The following is a 21813-nucleotide window of genomic DNA, read 5'->3' as shown; positions in this document are numbered from 1 at the left end:
ATATTAGCGCTTGCTCGCATGGATTTGAAACGCAATGCAGAATAAATTAAGGTTGTCAAACACATACAAGTGATTCTTGTAAGGTCAACCAGAGAGCAAATACCTTTATAAACCTTCCAGTTACAGTGGCCCTCAGCAGTGAAGTGTCCAATACACCGCTACAATTAAAATAAAAATGTTTAAAAAATTGTTAAAAAATTGTGATCCTGCTGAGAAAAAGCAGATGTTATGGACAGAGATTCTGCAGTATCTGCTTCTGCCTTCAGAGGGAGAAAGCTTCTCCCCATCTCATCAGAGATAAGATGTTATGTCCTTCTATTTTATCACAGCAAAAAATCCACTCTTTAGCTACTGCTAGAAAGCCACTACCTTTGACTTCACTCTGTTGCCTTCAGAGTGTTGCAATTTCGGTCTCCCTGCTTTCTTCCTCGATGTTTAGCTTTGTCTCTCTTGTTTTTTCTGTTGCATTAATCATATCTTCAAAGCCCAGGTTTTGGATGTTTTCTACCCATGGTTTCTACCTCCTGACCCTGGTCCTGAATCATTCAACAACCTGGCTTACTGACTCTTTGCTCTGTCTCCTCCAATGCTTCTCCAAAACACATTTCCAAAGTCCACCTTTACTTTCTTCACTTGACTCCCTGTTCCTCAGCCCTGCCAGGGTAGCAGCACTCTGTCATCTGCTGCTTTTTCTTTATGTTCTCCATTTGTAAAGTGTGAGCCCTCAGATGAAGAATATAGAGCCCTCTTTATTTAGAAAAATATTTAATGCTTTACAGAAAATATCATCAACATTAACCAATAATTTCCATCCCACTCCTGAGAGCTCCAGCAAAAAGATCAATGACACTGCTAAGGCCACAAGTCAAACGAGATGAGTCCTAACGCCACATCTGAAATCAAAAGACCCTCATCAGACCTTTTTTCACTGTTACCCAAGACTGGGACACATGCTTGTCAGCCAGTTCAATTATTTTCAGAGAGGTTATTCTCTTGTGCCCTTCCAACCCAACAAAAAGCAAGGCTGAGAAAGTTCCAGCCAAGGAGAAGAATCTGAATTTCTGCTGCTGTTTTAAAAGTTGGTTTTCTTTCTCAGTAATGTGTTTTTCCCTTTAGATGAAAATATGGAAGAGACGGGTGTTACTGAACTCACAGAACAAAATGCAGCCAAACCTATTCAAAACCCAAACGCCACACGCCAAAACAAGGCTTTCACATCTGGTATTTTCAAAACCAGACTCTATGTTCTGCTACCATAACATGTACAGTGGTTGCCTTTAAAGAATGTGAGCTCTGTGGCTTTGCCACAGGCCCAAGAAGGTTGTAAACACCCAGAAACAAAAGAATAAAAAAAAAAGTTCTCCATTCTCCACTTCATGTATTTTCTATGTGGTGCACCGTGCTCACACTAGTTTTCCTCCCTCTCCCTGCCTTAGGAAACATTCTCCTTCTTTCCTAAAGCTCCCTCTTCCACATTTGCAGTCCAAGTCCCCTGCCCAGCCTCCCTGCCAGGGCAGGCATGAGATTCATCTTTCTTAACTTCAGAACTCTGCACCATCTTCTCCATCAAGCTGGACATGTGGACCCCCTTCACAGCCAGGAGAGAGAACATAGTGCTTTCAGGGCACAGTTCACCTCCAGGTTGCAGATAAGGGTGCAGAGTCATGTCCTGTAAATGTCTTTCTAGTGACTACGCAGGGAATTGAAATGTCTGCATTTTGTTGACTGGGTGGCACTCAGTCCATGCCTTAAAACAGGAGTCAGATGGTGCCGAAGGGGGATAATTGTGTTTAGGAAGAGGGGAGGCAGACATCAAATCAAGAAACAACTGGGTCAGCAGAAAACATAACATCTTCAGGCTGCTTTCCTGGGAGCTCACAGCAAAGTGAGCTTTAACATGGTTTCCATGCATTAGCTAAACCATACAATTATTAATGTGAGCATGTAAGAGCGTTCGTCCACCACTGTAGCTGATAAAAAGAGAGAAGCACCTTTAAGCATTGCTTTGGAGAACTTAAGGTAGGCGTCTGCTGTGCTCTAGAGAGGTCTGCTCATCTCTGCTTTTTACAGAAGGAACTGAGAAGGCTGGTTCCTGAGGCTAAATTATGCTGAGCATGAGAAAGCTTAGTCCACTGTCAAACCAACTCTAGCTTTGCTGTATATGGAAGTTTTTTTTTTTTTTTTTCACTACATTCCACTGACTAGGTCAATGGCAAACCGCAGGTTAGCAGATTAAGCCAACAGATAAGAGAAGTGCACATCTCCCAAACCTAATGTTCTATGGTCCTACAGAGTTAATGGACAGCTCCTGATGGTTCATATTCTTTTACACTGTCTTGCCAACAGAGGCATCTTCTAGTACAGCAAACTCAGCAGGTGTTGAACTGCCTTAGAATCAGACATGCCTCTTCTCCACTGCTAGGAATAATAAAACCCATGTCCTGCCCCATAAGGCTGATCTCCATTCCTGTTTGCATTAAATCATGTGCCTGGCAATTTATCTGCATTGTATTTCTGTCACTTACATTGCAGACTCATTGCTATTCGTGTGACTTTGTAAGATAATCTCTGTGTAGTCTACAGTATAGCTAATCAAAATCTCACAGGCAAATTACCATAAACTTCAGGTCTGCACCCCAGCCCCACAGCTGGGATCTATTGCCAGCTTACAAATCCACAAAGACAATAAATGACATTAATCAGAAGTGAAAGAAGCAGGCAGAGCTGTAGCTAGCTTCTTAATGGACCCTCTGGGAATAAGTTTTGAAGTTAGAAAAATTCATTACCATTTCATTCCAGTTGCCAGTACCAGTTCCTTCTCTTCACCCGTAACAGTTTCATCTTCCAAAGACATGCACTATGTAGAGAGCACATAGTTTCAGACAGCATATGAACGCCCAGGGCTGAATTAGCTTTTCAGGCACATCTGGGGAAATGTCTTCATTTGGGCACGGTTTGATTTCTTGGTACCTCTGGGAAGAGACTCTCTTCATCTCTGAACTGGGCAAGTATATGAAGTGCCTGGTTTCTTCCACTGCTTCTACCGAGATCTTCAGAACAGCCAGTTTCCTACCAATCCCACCTTACTGCTTTTGTATTTAGGGGAAAACTGTCCTATTTTTGCACCTTGATGTTTTAACTTGACACCAGAATAATATCAGCGCTCGTGACACACAGCTGCATGACAGAGGAAATTCTGAGTTTAGGTTATCATGGCATGACTCACTGTCTGTGTTTATCTAATACCGAAAACACTTATCATGAATTTTCCCCATTCACTTCTTCTGGATAAAATATGTTGTTCTGATGCCTTGTCTAACACTGTTCTGCTAACTTAGGCACGGAAGAGAAGTAGGCAGGAGAGCTTCATAAATCCTAATATTGCTAGCAGGTCTACTCTGAGTGGCGTTGTGTTAAGTCACTGACTGTATTTGAGTGGGAAACCCCAGGGAAGAAACGCAAGCACTGAAAGAACTGATAGTGATTTAGCCAGCAGGTTTCTTTGCCCTGAGCCTGCATGATGATGCTAGATGCTGAGGGCAGCCAAAAGCTAGATGCTGAGGGTAGCCAAAGACAGTTCAGCTTTATTTAGCACACGGCAATGAACTTGCAAAAGACAGGGCATGGCAGGGTATTGTGCCTGGCACCAGCCTCCAATAACTCCTGTGTGATACCTGACAGCTTATGTGGAGGTTCCAGATGCCTTAAGATGCCTCTGATGGCATCAGGCACTGTTGCTTAAGCAGGAATAGCAGAATCCCCCTATCTGGTGGCTTAGATGACAAGGTTTGCAGGTCTCAGAAAGGTTATCAAACTTAATTTTGGGAGCACACCAGAGGATGCAGTAACTACTTTTTAATTTTTATGTTTCATGGATGTCTATTGTCTAAATTCACTAGTCTCCTAATCCCAAGAGCATGTCTCCATCCACTATATGGTAAGACTTGAAACCAGTTCCAAAATTTCCAGAAATACTGTAGACATCAAAGAGTCACTAATATGGGGAGAAATGCGGACTCCCATCTGCCTTAGGCAAGTGATGTGGTTTAGCAATTCTGCAATTGATAGCAGTGCTAAATCCCATGAATGTAATTACACCAGCCTCTCTGTTCAGCCCATTTCAATACATCGTGTTAGTACCTCTGAGTGCATAGAAATGGAGTCACAGGACACTTTTTTGGTGTAGGAGATAAGAATGGTAGGTGAGGGCTGATGAAGCTCGTGAATGAAGGAAAGGGAGGACAGAGGACATTGGGACTGAAAGAAGGAAATAGGGACACAGAGCACCTTGTCATGGGGGTAGAGAATTGGAGGATGGGGGTGGGGAAATGAGGAGGCAAACAAAACCCCAAGAAATGCGAAGATGATGTGAGGGCAGTCTTTTAAACCAATGCTAGCAGGAGTGGAGCCCTGGAGCAACTGTAGAAGGATACAGAATCCAGTGGAAATCTGGGCTATGCAAAACTGGGTCATTACAGGCTATGAGGCAGGTTACACCTAGGTGTACTGACCTTTTGTAAGATTTACATTTTCATATCACAAGGACTCAAAGGAATCGACAGACTAATTCCCAATCAGGTGCAAAACAGCAAAAAAAGCAAAGTTAATCTTCCCTAAAAATGTAAAAAAGTCAGAAACCTAGTCAAGGAGTAAATCTGCACTGCCATTCCATAGTTCCCTCATTTCTTCCCATCCCTTGTTTTTTTTATCCCCTACATGGCAGGGATGTTGTTTTCTTAAGGGAAAACCATGCAGTTCCCTTGGGCACAAAGTTCCAGGGATAAGCAAGAGGTCATTCTGTGCAGGCACTATGGTCCAGACCTCACCAGGTCTGCCTGCCCTCTGCACAGTCTCCCCACACTACGCCAGGAGGTCCAGTGCCATGAAACACCCCTGCACACCTATATGCCACCACCTACAGCCTCTGCAGCTTTGGGGGATGCTTATTTTTCCCTGATGGGGGTTTGAATACAGCATTTAGCTTGAACCTGTGATGCTGCTAAATATCAAAGCACAGGGAGCTCCTCTGGGTCAAACTATAGCTTTCATTCTCAGACTGACTTCGCTGAGCGTGTAGTCATTATCAAGAGTTATTATCACATCTACTGCCACAATGCTTGGAGTCCTGGCTGATGGACTTGCTTGCATAAGCATGGTACAAATAGCTGACCCACACAGGAAGTTTAGGATCCAAATGTAAGACAAGAAAGTACAGAAGTAATGCTGATCAGCATGTTGCATGCCTGCCCGTTCTTGAAAGATGAGTAAAAGGCCACTTAAAGAAAAGCACCTCTGAAAATAGATAAGATACTTAAAGACAATCAAGAGGAATAATGACAACAGGTATCTTGAAATGCCCATATTCATGCACGGCTCCTCCTCCCGGTGTGAGGACTGGTATAGCAATAAATCCAAAAGCTGATGACTTTGATATCAAACACGGTGGTGAGGAGGTCTAGCAGGAGAAAAGAAGCCAATGTTTTGAATGGTTATGATGGTTGATAGGGAGAACATTCTTGAAAATGGGAGCAAAATATTGGATGTGACAGTGAAGCAGTTAGAAGTCAACAGAGGGAAGCAAACAGAAGATCATTACGAGACCTAGGAAATTCATCTTTCCAAGTGCTTTCTGGATCAGAGTCTGGAATATGGGTGTAAAGGCCAAAGAAGTAGATACCGCAGTGGTTTAGATGTGAGAAGACAAGGGTGTGAGTGATGTGGATGTAATGAAAAGGCTGGGTGCTCGGAGTGTTGTGTGAGATCCAGCTGCAACGTGGGTGAGTTGATCCAAGAGCACCGGCCTGATGCGTATTGCTTTGCCATCACCCGAGCGCACCATTTTTGTGTAATCCTTTTCTGACGTGTGCAAGTACAGAACTCTAACTTTGATCATCGATTAAATCAACAGTTGCCCTATATGATGAGTAGGCTAAATACTGTGGGTTTTCTTAAGAAGAGACTAAAGACTTGTAGGTTTGAGTGCCTCGTGCTGAGATTCAGATCTGCAGTCTGCTTCAAAGAGGCTTTTGAAGTCTTGAGGGAAACATGCTTTTAGCTTTCAGGGAAAGTGAGAGTACGTGATCTCAACTTACTGCTAATCTGATAACTCTTTAATTTTAATCACCCTGACAGTCTGTGGTAAACCATGTGGTTAACTATTTCGGGTACAGCCACTTCTCTTGAAGCCACAGTCTGATGTCGTTTACAAGGTGAATCCTCTGATAACACAAAGATACAAGGGGGTTAAAACACCCTTCACACAGCTTCGATGTTAAGCCACTCAGAATACTTTTCATTGTTGCCTTCCTCAAACTTTGTGACTTTTACTAAGCAGCGAGGTAATTAAAAGTTAAAAAGGGCAGAAAATATCAAAGTGAGAAAATGACAGGTGGCTCTGAAAGAAAAGGCATTGCGGGACTGGGTCTGGGAGTCGCCGATTGTGTTGCTGTCGGCAAGACATGGCTTTGTTTCAAGAAGGCACGTTGGGAGTCAAGGGCAGGTGCCAAATGATCAAGTCTCAGGGATTCAAGGCCCTTTTGCAGTCATTCTTGCTGGTTGCTAAGGCTGCGTTAATTATGGCTGCAGAAAATGTGTAGACGTGATGACTAGGAAATTTTGCTCCTAATAGCTGTTACTATTATGCATAAGCATAAAGGGCCAAAGATCATGCACCCAAAGATACCGAATGCCAGCCCTGATGCAACCAGCTTGTTTGATCCTTAAATTTCTTAGCCTTTAGGCCTTAAAGATTCATTAAATAGTGCCTTTATCAACTTTCGGGTCTCCAGCTCAGCTTCAGTGGGCTTTTCAAGTGCACTGAAATGACCTAACTTAATTCATTCCAACTGATTGAGAAGTATATTTAGATGTGATTTGCTGATGACACAGTACTTCACGTCCTTGTTTTGGGGCAAGTTATATTTAGGTTTGCAAACTGATTTCACAGTGAGCTGCTCCTTGGTGTGCTCAGACAGAACTAAAAGTCTACTCCCCTTTCCAGTGTTTGCTTATTGCAACTTTTAATGACTTCGTTTTGCTTATTATGCCTCACTGCATAGATTCAGGGCTGCACGCTCTGCTGCAGGCAGCAGCTCTACAATATGACGGCATACAGCTTCATTAAGAAAAAGTTGGTAGCGTTTCATGTTGCCCATCTGCTGGGTGCAGAAAGAAAGGGCTCAACAGCTTGCTTCAGGCAGGGGGGGCAAGGGAGGCAGATAGGTCTGGTGCGTCCTGCCACCGCCCCCAGCTGCTGCAGAACATCCTTGTTCCAGCATCCTTTCTCCTCTAGAGGAAACACAAGCGAATAAAATCAGCACGCACACACACACACTTAAAAAAATCTAGACAAATACAGGCTTTATGTCACTTGGTGGAGACACTCCCAAGGGATTTTTCTGCATCCTGAACAAATCTATACTTATAAAATCAATGGCAACAGCTGACTCCAATGTGAAGGTGGCTTTGGATGGTGGGACGGTTCTAATATTAAAATAAAAAATGTTCACTTAAAATAACTAATAGTTTCACCAGACACTCAGAGCCTCTCCTTGGCTTAGAGACAATCAAAGAAACACAGCTTTGCTACCCTCCTGTTCCCTTCATGACACCCAGTTTCATCTCTCAGCTGTAATTTTAGCCCTGTGGCTGGGAGCAGAATTATGCTTAATTCACTGCCCTCTGGGCATGATCTGGTACTGATAAGACAGAAAGATGTGGGAAGTCCTTAGTGAATAAGGTAGATGCACAGGCTGCCCTGATTCTCAGGCGTTCTGTTTGCAGAAAAGTGCCCAGCTCTTCCAAGGACTGAATTTGCTGATGTCACTGCCGACATGTATCCAGTGGGGACCAAACTGTATTATGAATGTGACAGCGGCTATGCAAGAAGAAGTGGCCAGTACATGGGAATTCGGTGTCAGAGTATAGGTCAGGTTGCTTCTTGGGTCTACAAGGAATTTGAATGTATTGGTAAGTGATTATTGTCCTTTTCTACACTTCTAGAGGTGTTTTTCCAATGAGTTAGTCAGTGTAAGACACATCTGGGCATTGCTCTAACAAATGATCTTTTGTGCTTATCTTTGCAAATTAGAACTTGGAACAATTCTACCTTGTCTTTAAAAGTTTGGGTGCTCTGACTTTGTTCTGCTATTCATCCTGCTGTAATTCAGCAAATATAACTTTTCCCACAGACGAGAAAATTTTGTTGTCAACGGCTCCCATGATGGAGTTAGATTTTACACAGAAGCCAGAAAGCAAAACACAGACCCCTGCACCCCAGAAGCAAGAAAACTTTTCTAAGTTTGACCAGAAAGGTAAGTAAGAGCCCATTCATTACTGTAACACTTTCTCTGCTGATTTTCATGGAAGCAGTGTAAGACTGATGAGTAATTTTTGATTATTTTGACAGACCAAAAGAAACAATTGCTATCATATCTTGGCTAAACAAGCAGTGTGGTGTAAGCGAACGAGTATTTTATATCCCAACAAAGAATTAGGAAGGCTTGGTATATCCTGCTTGTCTGTACTTTGAACCAATACAAATCATGTTGTTTCAAGAACAGAAGCAGAAGGTAAAATCTACCTGCTTTAACCGTGTGCTGCCTTCTGATCCCACAGATTTTTGTGGTCCTCCCAAGACCGTTCCACATGCCTCTATAAGCCTGAACAAACAGTATTATGTGGGACAAGTATTAAATATCAAATGCCAGAGCGGTTATGATAAGCGACCCCCCACCTCTGGCACCTGCACGTGCAAGAAGGTGAATGGCAAAATCAGCTGGACCTGCCTTGACATACGATGCACCAACGACAGCAGTGAGTGGCTGCCACAGACTGTTGAGCCAGGTATGATGGTTGCTTTAGCATCACATTGGTGTCATGACCTGACAGGGTCCAGACCCCCCAGCTCAGCACATCAGTCCTAGGGAACAACCTGCTTGGGGTTGGGGGTGGAGAGATCAGGGACCTCAGGTATCTGACACCAATGGAGATGTGATTTCTGACCGATGGAGTTGAAATCTCGGGGGAGGATGTATCCTACTTTGTAGATAGCTGTATCCTACTTTGTCTTGGGTGTCTTTTCAGACTAACTGCAAAATTCTGAGAATGTGTGACAGATAGAGCCACACTGTCATATACTGGGAAGAAAACAATAGAACAAGCATTTCTCTTTCTCCTTCCTCCTGGCAGTTACAGGTCATCTGTTGTCACTTCACAGTAAGGTACTCCAAAAGGTATATCTAAGCATTTCTCATGATTGCTCAGGGGTTTAGGATCCAGACTTTATCTAGTCCATAGCTAAACCCGAGCAATGTCTCTCGGTTCTTAATTTAACATGCAGGATGCTGTTAGAAGATGGCAAGAAGCCCACTAATATTGGACCCAGATTCAGCAGGATGTGCCCTATTGTGGTCTGGCATCTTGAGTTTCACTGTGCAGGGAGCTAGCAGGGCTCCCAAGTGAGGCTGCAGAACCTCTGAACCTTGCTTTCATGCCTTTAGATGTGTTAAAGGAAAAAAAAAAACCAAACCACCAAAAAAAGGCACTTTATGACCCCTACTCCATTCCACCTAAATTATCTACCTTTTCTGATGGCACCTCTCCTAAATCTACAGTGCAGGAGTTCAATATGCAGGGAGAAAACAAAGCCCCTTTTCGAAGGGTCTGTGATAGCACTGAGGGTCTGGAGCTCTCTCTGGGTGTCAGGCAGAGTTATTGATGGTGGAAGGCTGCAGCTGTCCACCACCTCCACAGTCCTCAGGCTTTCCTTACCCTTCCAACCTCCTCTGAGATAGGGGAGTGCACTGGTCTGAATTTTAAAGAGGTGGAAGCTAATGCAAGGTCAACACAAGAGGATTTTTCCTACCAACAGAGAGTGGAAATAACTGGTTTTCATCAGTTCTTGGGCCTTTAAGGGGAAATTAATCTTGCAGAACGGTAGGTGCCTGCTGCATAGATACCCACACCTGAGCTGGACTGCCTTTATAACCAACAGGGGGGAACAGGTGTTGATGGTGCTGTGTTAGCTGCCCTATTTCAGGTCTATTTTAGGGTGAGATGATTTGCACCTTTTAAAGGCTTGTTTCTCCCCAGTGATGATATCAGAGCCCATATGGCTATCTCAGAGGCTGCATCTGTGTAACTGTAAGGGCTCTTTCTGACATCTGTGCAGGCTTTTCCTGCTTGCTCCCGAGCCCTGGATGTGAGATAAAGAAAAGGCTTTGCCCATTGCCTGGGTGCCGGGCTGCAGGGTGATTCTGCCTGAAAATGTGGTGAGGGAGCAACTGGCACTGAATCTGGCTCCCTGAGCTCACCTGCACATCAGTTCTGTGCTCACCTCTCTGCAACGAGGGGCTGCCCAAAGCCCCCCCAGCTTAAACCCTGAGCTGGGAAGAAGAGACCTCCTCAGGTGAGCAGGGGGGAGTAAACAGCTCGGTGGGGTGTGACCTGGCTGCCAAGGTGCTTTGCTGCACGTAGGCACGTTCCAGGGCAGAACCTGGGTGGATGAGCGGTTGGGTATAACCAGCACTGGTGTACGCAATGGGGGATCTCACCTGGGGTCCGGGCCTTCATACATCGCATGTAATGGTAGGTGAGATGAATGCCAGCCCTTTGTGACCCATGCCAGGCCATGTGGTAGGGCAGGATGGTTTGGGCTGGTCCTTTTGCCTGCAGAGCAACCTCTCAGGTGACACTTGGCCATTATTGCCTCTGTTGCTGCTCTGACCGTAAGGAAGAATCACCTTACTCACTGGACACGCTTTCAGCATTAACTCAGGACTTTCTCCCCTTCTTCATAGATCTGTCTGTTTCCCTGTGGTTCCCGGTTCAGAGTGTTTCAGGTACAGCAGTCACAATTTGTTGTTTGCTTTTTCCTCCTCCTTCACGGCAGTCTTTTTTTTTTTTTCTTTTTTTCATTTTTTTTTTCTTTTTCTCCACACCCCCCCTCCCTTGATCATTCCACTTGGTACTATCAGGGTGAAGGAACTTCTTGCTATGATGGAAATAACCCATCAACGCACCAGTCCTAGAAAATGATACAACCTATTGAATAGTCAGAGATTACAAATACTTGGAATTTTAAAATTAGGATTACGAAAAACATGAGACTGGATGATGAAACAGGCTATCATGGCCTTTAATTCAACAGAAAATAATTCCAGTTTCTTGCAAAAGTACACTTAAACCTGAGCAAAGTCAGGTCTTGGTAACTAGTACACCAGCTATTTATCTTTGTTATGATGTGATGTCTCTAATGGGGCTGGATAAAGAATATCCTTCCCTTTCTCAATTGTCCCCCCAGCATCCAGCACAAAAAGATTTATCAAGACACCATTCTTACAGGACCTTTTGTTAAAAACCTGTCCATATCTCACACTGGCTCAAATTTGGAGCTTCCTTCTCAGGATAAGGGAGAAATTCAATGAATTTCTTGCACCAGGGAAGCTTTGGCTTACATTTCTGGGGGAAAAGAGGTCCTGTTTGAAGCCATGTTTCCAAATCCTAGCTTGGCACCTTGAAAGTCATCCATCCCAATCTCATATGAAATAAATGTCTTAGCTGGATTCCATTCCCTGGAAGATGCAGCTCATCATGCCCACCATTAACAGATATCAGATCAGCACGTATGTTGATATCCAGGAAATGAACATGGCAATTACTGAGTCTCCTGTGCAGAGGGATAGCTGTCAGACTCTACCCTCATCATTGCTTCAATGCTGGAACAAGCTGGCTCTTCACCTAACTCTGTCCTCATCTCTGCTTTGATGCTTTTCACCACATAAGCAAATCAATACAAAAATCAAGAGGTTTTTCTCTCTCTTCATAGGTTCGGCTCATCCATCCTTTTCCTCATCTTTGATACTGCCAGTGACAGGTATGCCATTTTGTTAGTTGGGTTCAGACTTCACTCCATCCCCCAGAGCAGTTGCTTTGCCTTTCAATTTGCTGTTCTACCAAAGAGATCCTTCTGTGTTGTAAGAGTTAATAAATATACTGCAAAACACATCTGGTTTTTGTATGTGCACGTATTGGGTGAGAAGTCAGTGAAGAAAGTGTAAACCAGAGACTGTTTAAGCACTTAAATTTTTTTATAAAGAAGTTTTCAAAGCTACATAAGGGAAGTAAAAGAAAACAGATCAACTGCAAGTCTGGTTTTTAAATGAAGCAATTTTCAGATTCTTTCCCTGAGATTTTCTGTGAATTCAGTGAATAACTTCAACTGGAAAAAACAGGGAAAAACGTAAATATTTAAATTATATGTTTCTTTCACATTTTCAAAGGATTAAAAAAAGATGGCCAAATAAAATATTTCCTCACAGCAAAACTGATGCATTTAGATCAGTCTGAAGATATTTTCTCCTCCCCTTTGGCCATTCAGCCATTAGCTGCTAACATAGAATTTGTCACTTACTGTGCCTGTGCTCAAGGTATGTACAGGGGCTTTTGATTCCAGCTGGAGTCTGCTGACAACTGTAGCGCACGTTATAATAAGGAGGAATAATGGAGTGAGATAAAGGAAGGAAACGAAAGGTATTGTAAACTATGCTGTGGTTATTTGGCTGTGGTCGATCTTTAGTTGCCCAGGTCTCCTCTGGCTGGGTCCTGTTTGCCCCAGGGAGCAAAACAATAGGGCAACATGGAAGAACTCTTGCCTCTGGGCATAGGGGTAAGATAAGACCCTATCCCAGGTCTTGCCTGTTTCTCCCACTGTTTCTCCCAGTTGGAGTAATTGCAATAATTAAGATAACACCAGGTGCTAACCGTGTTGATTTTCTGTTTTAACAGCTATCTTTTTTGCTCTGCTTATCATTCCTGCTGTCTTTGTGTGACTCACCAAGCAAAGAATATGGTAAGTGGGACGGAACCAGGAAAATGTGACATCTAAAAAAAAAATCCCTAGCAGTGAAGAGCTATCAACCAGATCAGCCATCTCACTACTGCACTGCTTAAGTTTCTGAATGCCTTATTTGGTATTAAATAAATGACCGTGGATTTTGGGTTGTTTGGTTCAGCTGGCAGAAGAAAAAGAAGAATCAGAGCTTTTGAAATCAAAAAGCATGCTTTGTCCCAGCCATTGTGCAACTGAGAACACCAGTTCAAATAATGGGTGGAAAATTAATCCTGTGGGGAAATTAAGGTTAATTATGCAAATATGTTGGTTTCAGATAGATTACACAATCAGTCTTTTTCTCTCTGGCTAACCTGTGGGAAGTCTGGTGGAGCATCTGCCACCATGACCACGTAACTCTTCCTTCATCCCCCTGATTTCTCAGTCGTGTCATGACAACTTTGTACTTCAGACTTATTTTAGTCTGTCCTCCTCGCTGTTTCTGTTACTACACTGAATTGCACCAAGGCTATTCGTGTTCACAGACTCCCCAGCCTGGTTAATCCAGGGTGTCCCTGTCTGATATTTGAGAGTTCTCCTTTTCTCCTCTTTCTTTGCTAATCCTCATACCGATTCCTCTTTGTGTTCCTTACCAACTACTGATGGGCTCTGCTTCTCCGCTAGATGGGGATTTTTCTCAAAAAGGAGGAGGGGAGGACCTTGTGAAACCACATCAGCACAGTTTTTGCCAGTTCACAAATAGGATAAAGCCATAGAAGTTGAAGACAATGCTTTGAAACATGCTCTAGTGAAGATGGTCAACCATGGTGCAGATTGCCTGGGCCATTGTAGGCTTTCTGAGAAAATGATATGTGAAAAATTGCCAGGAATGATCTACATTTCACTGGCCCTGTGGTGGAACAAATTGTGAAATAGTTGATACCAGATGAAGTAACAACTGAGATCCTAAGCGGTGTCTTCGGCAAAAAGTACTGTGTGGTTTCTCATAGTAAATATAGTAGAAGCCATTGAAAACCTGCCTCTTCCCAGCTGTAGTAAAGTCTTTTGCCTGCTGTAGAGAAGGCTTCTCAGGGAACTGCAGCATTCAGAACCAAACTCATGAAATCGATGACTTGCTACAGAAGGAACCAGATTGTACCAGTGATTCCAAGATCAGCAGTAGCAAATGAGGAGGAAGCTTTGACACTCAGATACCATGTGTGAAGGATGCAAAAAGTATTATGGCTTAATTCTCATGGGGACAGAGTGTCTTTCCACCTACAGAGCACGAGTGGAAGGGGTGCACCCCATCACTGATAGATGGGGAAAGAGCCCTGGCTGAAATGGCTTCCTAGAAACACTTCTCCTCCTCCTACCATATAGCAGATGTATTGCTGATATAACTGCAGCCTCTCCCAAGCGACCAGGTATACATATGGACCACTTGCCCAAGCACTTAGATGGTGGCATCGTCATTACAGCCCACACACCACCTTCCCCACAAAGAGAAATGCTGGATACCTGATGTTCCCCCAACCCTTCTCTAACTAGATGGGTCAAACACAGACATATTTTTCTCTTCCTTATGCTGGTCTTCTTGGAAAAGGAAATTAAATCAATTTTCCCTCTGCACGTAAACTGAAAATCTTACTGGACTCCCTTATGGATCAGTATACACATGCATTTGTCATTGTTCCCCTCTTCCCAATTGTTTTAGACTAGCTCCTTCCACAACAGTTACTACATTATTCCTCCAGCTCAGAAAAGGATGCTGGAGGTTGCGGCAGCTGATTAGTTTGAAAACTGCTTTCATAGCTGCAGAGCACCAAAGAACCTAGTGCAAAGCCGTTTAAGGACAGACTCAACCATATGCAATACTTCACATACTGACGTTATCGGGAATTTGTGAATTTTGAATAGTCTTCTGTCTCTTTTTAGCCATGCTCCACTTGGTTCATCTGACAAAATGCAAGCAACTCTGTCCGAGGCAGACCATGGAGGGGAAGAAGTCCCTTCAGAGAGTAGTTCACCTCACCCTATTGCCTATGTATATGTGTATGTGCGTATTTATTTGTGCCACAGATATATAGAGATATCTGTATATGGGCCAAATGGCTCACAATTTAAAGGCACCTGTTTCTCTGCATTGACTCTAAACAATGCCTAAAGAATTCTAAAGAATGACCAGATTAGCTATAGATGCTTATATGGCATGCTACAAAAGCAAAATGGGATGAATCCCTTCCTTATAATTCAGGAAGCATGAGACCTGAGTGTAGTTTTCTATTTTGTGATAGAGCATATGTGTTACTGTTTTACTGGGTTGTGTTCCTGTTGACTTATTCTTACTCTATAACCTTGATATTTATACTTCCCATGGCTTTTTTTATTCCTGTTGGAATAGGACTTATTTGTACTACATATCTTTATAAAGATGGATGTGTAATGGTCTATTACATGCTGTTATTTTGTATGGGAGCGAACAACAATCTGTATTTACGCAATAGATGAGAGGTTTTCACACCTGGCAGCTGCTCAGGAGGCTGCAAGCAGTGGTACTAAGCTCTCCTGCTTCATTCAGTCAATGCACATTACTTGTCGCTAACACGCCTCTGTTAGGCACTGCGGTTAGGCTGGTGTGGCTTGTCCTGCTCAGGGCATTTCACTGGAGAACATTAATATTTCATCTCCTGCTAGCATGCACATTTTTAATTTTTATACAGATAACAAGAGCAGAGTCATGGCTCCTACTTCTCCAGTGGTTTTTCTGCCTTTCCCTAGCCAGCTTGGCTTAGGGACTCTTTCTCCACATTGCATCTTTGTTTCTTGGAAATCAAAGGGGATACACTGCTGGTAAGGGACCTGTAAGTAATAGTGTGTTATAGCCTGGACAACATTTATGGGGTTTAATTCTCCCGGCTATTAATGCTTACATAGAGATTCTGAACCCAGGTCGCCTCCAGCACAGGAGCTGTATATGTACTTTATCAGGAAACTATTAACTCTCAGTTGAGCTGGACTATACCTCTCGGTAGGCTTGGTGGCCCTTGGGGAAATGTTTGTGTCTGAGGCTACAGCCTTCAACATGACAAGCAGAGAGCAAGCAGGATCAATAGGACCCAGCCTGGGAGCAAAACGGCATCACTGGAAGAGGCTGTGGCCAAAGGGCACCGTCACTGTTGTGCTTTCGCCATGGTCGCTCTTAGTTCTTTTACATGAGATGCGGTGGTTGATATTTTTATTTTGTAAACTGGTTTTCTCACCATGGAACAACGAATGAACTGTAAGAATAAATTGTTGTGGATGTTTGAAAGGCAGCTTGTTCTTCTTGCTATTGATCTAAACTTTGAAAAATACATGATTTATTTTCCATTGCCCTCTTGTTTTAACAAAAGGTGTGATGAGCTCAGGAATGTGTCTCAGAAGATTTATTCTAAAGACCTATGCTAAAGCTCACTTCACACATATCCCATTACAGCTAACCTTTAAAATGCAGCAGGAAACTAAAAATATTTGGACAAGAGGATCTCTGGCAACGTCTCCAAAATAGAGAACAGAAGCAGTTACTAGATTTTTACAATCTATTGTAGAGCTCCCTTAACCCTAACCCTCCCCAAAGGGTGGAAATACACATTCTTCTGTATCATGGTCAGGAGCTCGAGTGTGGGAAAATGTGTTTTCCCAAAAGTGGCCAGGGTAAGAATTAGCCTGCACATTGCAATGCGTCATCACATGTGCTTTCATATAGGTGTCTCCATGCAAGCTGGTCTCATCATAGTGGAGATAAGAGGAGTCTAGAGACATGCAGCTGTCAAATGCAGGTGTCCACACAGGTTGAATAGTGTTCCAGACCCCAGGGACCATGTCAGCCATTGACTCCATTGACTCTACTGGGAGCTCAGACAGCAGCTTGCATGGAAACAGCTATAGACTGATCCAGTTGCCTGAAGGTAGGTATCTGCCATGACCTGAGACACCCAGGGATGTCAGAGGCATCTGTCTAGGGCTAGAAGCTACAACACAGGACTATGGGAGGCCCATCCTCCTCTCTGCACTGATCGCTGGAAGCCGAGCAGCATGATTTGTTTGTGCCCAGCCTGCAGAATTACCCCCACGTGTAAATACCTGTGATGAGATGTCCCAATAAGTGAGCCAGATCCCAGCCCTAGAAGTCATGAAGACTTGCAGAATCTGTCACTCAGATCTGTAAATGCTAAAGAAACCTAATAAAAACATTTCTTGCAACTAAGACACAATGATTTATGAAGTTTAAATTTAAGCAAGTATTTTGGTTGCAATGACAAAAAATGGTAATAGGTGGGGATCTTACACACAAGTACTGTTCAGTGGCCAAAAATGGCCTGTGTCTTAGGCAATTTAAACAGTAGATATAAGGAAGGAGTGCAAGGAGGCAGTGAAACAGTACAGACCTGCCTCTCCATCACAGCCTTAACACTGCAGCTACCCACACGTTTTCTAGATTTGTTTCTGCTTTATCTATAGGAATAACAGTGTGGCAGCACAAATACGTGTTCACCTGTGGACTTTAAAGGCATGAGAGCAAAGACTTCAGGACTCCAGCAAGCACCAGCTCCACCAGTCCCTTCCAGGTCTCTAATTTTCTAATTGGTTTCTCCTCCTGCCTTCCTGCAGAAGAAATTCAGGGAAGATGTTCCCTAACTAGATTTCATTTTTACAGCTGTGGCATTCATACCCATACCAAATATGATCCTTTTCTCAAGAGACTCCAGAGGTGTCATCCCAACTGTGGGGAGGTCCATGTAGGATGAGGGGGAAGTCCATGGCAGCAGGGCAAAGTGCTGCTGCGTAAATTTTTGCAAGAAGCAAACCTGGTCCTTTTGCCCTGCCAACAGCCTCCACCTTCCCCCCTCTTCCTAACATAGCCCTTTCAGCCACCTGACGGACCACCAGGACCCGGCTGTGCAATGCTCAAGTAGTCTAGCAGGGAGGAGGGCTCCCAGGTCGATGTTCAAAGCCCAGCGTTCCTTGGAGAGGCTCCCAGGGAGATGTCACTGCAGGTGTCCCCAGGAAACCTCCCGCCTCCTCAGGGAAGCTGGTGGCGGCACTGCCATGAGCTGGTGAGAAAGCTGATTTTGCTCAGCAGGTCTTCGGTGGGAGGCGGTATCAGAAACACCCTGCTTCAGCATTTCCAGACCCAAATTCTCAGAATTTCCATTTCAAGGGGAATTTGGAAACCCATGGGGTTTTGTTCTGATTCAGACTGAAACTGTATTTTGAAATGACAAAATTTCCTGTGCACGAGTAGCCCTGTTTTCCAGCTCGCTCTGCTCAAAACCGAAGGTTTCTCTCTCCTCCAGTTTTTAGTGGTTTTGGGCTGCTCAAACTTCCTCAATCCTTGGTAAAGTTCTTACTTAGGGCAGTGTAAGAGGAAAATAATAAAACTGAAGGGGGTTAGACTCTTCTTAGACTTAAGTAACAGTACGCAGTAAAATGAAGATAATTTTTTGTTTTATGGATTGGAAATGGTGGCACTGGGGTGACTTTGTAAACCGGTCTGTCTCAGTCCAACGCTCCGAGCATTCAGAGTAAGATCTCAGAGCCCCAGGAGTAAACGACTGTTTACCATTTCTGCACGTAGCAGTTTGTTAAAACAAGTCTTCATGTGAGCAGGTTACCCAGAGATGCAGGTAACACAACTGGCGAAAGACATGTGGTTGTGCAATTTGTCAGAAAGAGTGCAAAACTACAAGTACTTTACAGAAGCCAACGTGATACTTAGAAAGCAAACATTAGTTCATAGTAGGACACCTGGCATCTCGGGTCTGAAAATATTAATCTCACTGATATCATTATGTCATGTGAACAAGAAGCGTTCCCAGCAAATGTCCTGACAGTTATGTAAAATCATACAGGCGCGGCACAAAGGCTTTCGGCACCTGCAGTGTCAACTCAGCACGTGCAATGTTAACTTTCTCACTAATTTTAAAATGTTATTAATTCCTCCATATCAGATCTGAGATCTCCATTTTCCTTCCTGCTGAAGGTTTCCTCCAAGCCCATTTTACAGCTCCTCTGGCAGAAGTTTTCCTCTTCCCCTTCTACTCATTTGCTACCTCTATGCAGATATGTTCAATGACCCAGTTGTTTTGGTGGTGCCATCCCCCTTTTAGAAGCTCTCAACAGACTTTTCTGCTGTCTCAAGCTTTTAGTTCATATATTCAGGGCCCTTCCATTCATGCCACACTGGGTTTTGCTCTCGGAGTCGCCAACCATCATTTTAGCCCTTTAAATCAAGAAAAGGCACTAAAGGTCAGACAGAGGATGCTGTAGAGATGCAAAGAACCATGATTCATTGGTCCACCATGTAACTGGCCAACAATAACTTTTCACGTGTTTGGATGAAGAATCAGGAGGGAGCACTGTTTTTCAAGTCTCCAGGCTTTCCCGCTTATTTGGTGACCTTGCCACAACAATGCATAACGTGAAAATAGAGATGCTTTTTTTTTTTTTTAATAAATGGAACATTTTTCTCTTCTAATAGCTCCTGGCAAGACGAAGCAGTTAAGTTAATGTAATTTTTTTTTTCCTTTTTGTAGATTCACATTTACCTGAAGACAGGAAATTCCTAATTGCACCCTCCTCTGAGACTCAGGAAGGACCCTCGTGGCTTTGAGCCTCATTTCCTAGTAGCAAGCCTGTCCCTGCAGGGTGAGATTAAAAGACTTGCACTCCCCCTGGACAGCCAGCTAGGAGACCAGCTTAGTGCCGTGAACAGCATGTGTTTCAAGCAGAACCACAGACAGTACACTTGCTGCCTGCATGAAAGAGACAGACAAAACCAATAGCTTCAGAGTGTCCAGCCCAGCAAATGGGGATGGCTTCTCCTTTGTCCAGGAGATGGCAAAGCCCCAGTAAGGTGCCCTCAGGCTGCCTTCCTCACATGGCAGCCAGAGACACTTCTGGAGAGCTTTACAAATAAGCGTATTGTATTTACTTTTGTGAAATGTTATAGCCGTTCAAAATCTGGATGCATCAAAGGAGTTTTTCCCAGCTGCTTTCTCAAGCAGAGGCCAGATGGTGCCACTCTCTTGATTTTCTCGTATCCTTTATGTTTTGGGACAGGATGTGACAATACGTTATTCAGTTCAAGGAGTCTGAACTGTTGGTGGTTTTGGAAAAGGACTAAGCAAACTGCATGTGAAGTGAGCTTTGACAGCGGTAGGGCCCTCTGCGAGCTGCATGCCCATTCACCCCACCCCAGCAGGCGATGCAATGAGCAACAGGGCTAATGGGGTTTAGCTCCCAGCATCCCTTCCTCCCAGCTCCTGGGCCAAATAATCTTTCCTTTGTGTCTGAAGTCCCAGCAACCCACAAGTGCCCAGAGTTCTCCCCAAAGACAGACAGACACAAAGCAAACTGTGAAATTACCTTCCCATCTCAGTGCAGCTGCATCTTCCCAGCAGACAGAGGAGCTTCCACCCCACTGGGGGCACACCTACGATGTGCGGACCGGCTTTGGGCTCACTGAAGGGCTGTATCCCTATTCCCCATTCATAGCCAGGGACAGCAGAAACCATAGAAAGTCACAGATGTAAGCTTCCCACGAGGATGCTTCTGGAGGTGGGGACGGTGGGGCTGGGGCAGCCCTTTACTCAGCTCCAAGCTGGGGTGCTGTGCAAAGCACCCCTGGTGTCTGCTGGAAGCAAGCCGATTCATTTATGGTTTTGGCTTCCCATGTATTTCACATGCTTGCTGTGGAGGGGAGGGCGTTTCTGGGTACTGCCAGGGAAAAAGGTCCTGGGGAGACCCCGGGGAGCTGACAGAGGGGTGACTCACAGGGGTGGCCAGGGAACGGGGTATTCCAGCAGAGCCTGGAAAGCAGGGGTGGTGGGGCATGGGACAGGTAGTTGTGAGGATGAGTGTGGTTTCAGGCCCCAGTGGGTGTGAGGAGCTGGGTGAGCAAGTCAGAGGAAGCCCCATGAGAAACACCAGAGGTATCTGCAGAGGTCCCTCAACCTGAAATAGCACTGATGGTTTCACCCCATCAATGATCTGTGTCAGCATTTGACCTGAGGAGCAGAAGTCTGTCAGGGCAGGGGATCTGGGACCATAGGGGCTATCCAGCAGTAGGGGTGTGAGTAATGTTCCCATCTGGTTCTCCTAAAAATCAAAATACTCCACTACCTCACTGAGCAACACAGCTGGCACAAGTAAGCGCTTCTGCTGTTCTCACCGTGGCAGCTGGAGATGGCAGGACCAGAAGGCTGTGATGCTACTGGGCACTGCCTAGCAGTCTGCGGTGGGATCTGGTTGCCTGTGCTCAGGTGTCCAGAGCCACTGGAGAAACCCTTGGGAAACTTGCCTGGCCACTGGCTGCTGGCCCAGATGGGTGCAGGTGTCCCCCAGGATCCTGCAGCAGATCAGTCACTGGGTGTCTTGCATACATCAGGGCATCTGAAGTAGCCCAGGATGCCTCTTATTTATGTGGCTGAGCCACACCTGGACCTCTGCTGCCTGCAGTCAGAGCTCAGACACCCAGCAGACATGAAGACACCTGCATGTAGGTGTCTGACTCTGCACCTGAACCCCACCCCACGTTTCTGTGCAGCCTCCAAAGAGTTTTGTCCTGGAGGAGCAATGAGACACAGTAAGCTGATGGACAGCTCCTGAGCTGAGAGGTTCAGGCTCAAGACGGTATCTCTGTGAGACAGTTTGTATGAGCTGTTGGTACCACAATCCACTTTGGTCATGCACATTCATAGGAAAAATAACTGGAGTCTGATGGTGACACTTTTGTAGGTGTTATGGCAACTTCAGATTGGATTTGGACACCCTACCTCCTGCAAGGATGTGGTAGGTACTAGGAAATTACTAGCAGTGACAGTTTCAGTGGGAAGCAATTTCTGGTTTATATATAAGGTGACCCACAATTCAGCACCGGAGCAAATAATTTATATTGTAAACTACACAGGAACTGAATTATATGGCATACGTTGAATTTT

At 44.5% G+C, this 21813-nt stretch overlaps 1 protein-coding gene across 4 annotated transcripts in view; it reads left to right on the top strand.

Moving 5' to 3' along the window:
* Positions 1 to 19549, top strand: part of LOC308066607 (uncharacterized protein) — a 29445-nt gene extending 9896 nt beyond the window's left edge. Inside the window, exons 2-8 of one of the 4 annotated variants that reach the window (XM_080394085.1) lie at positions 7783 to 7968; positions 8190 to 8312; positions 8617 to 8844; positions 10800 to 10841; positions 11828 to 11875; positions 12787 to 12850; positions 19408 to 19549. In XM_080394085.1, the coding sequence (XP_080250211.1) occupies positions 7783 to 7968; positions 8190 to 8312; positions 8617 to 8844; positions 10800 to 10841; positions 11828 to 11875; positions 12787 to 12830 (671 nt within the window). In that variant the 3' untranslated portion in view covers positions 12831 to 12850; positions 19408 to 19549. Of the gene's footprint in view, positions 1 to 7782; positions 7969 to 8189; positions 8313 to 8616; positions 10409 to 10799; positions 10842 to 11827; positions 11876 to 12786; positions 16147 to 19407 lie in introns of those variants that run through there. The other 3 variants (XM_080394084.1, XM_080394083.1, XR_013929213.1) reach the window with 3 other exon arrangements.
* Positions 19550 to 21813: the final 2264 nt, after the last annotated feature.

The sequence above is a fragment of the Falco punctatus genome (genome assembly GCF_963210335.1).
Source record: "Falco punctatus genome assembly, chromosome: 6".
Taxonomy (NCBI): Eukaryota; Metazoa; Chordata; class Aves; order Falconiformes; family Falconidae; genus Falco; species Falco punctatus.
This window is presented reverse-complemented; position numbering and strand designations above follow the sequence as displayed.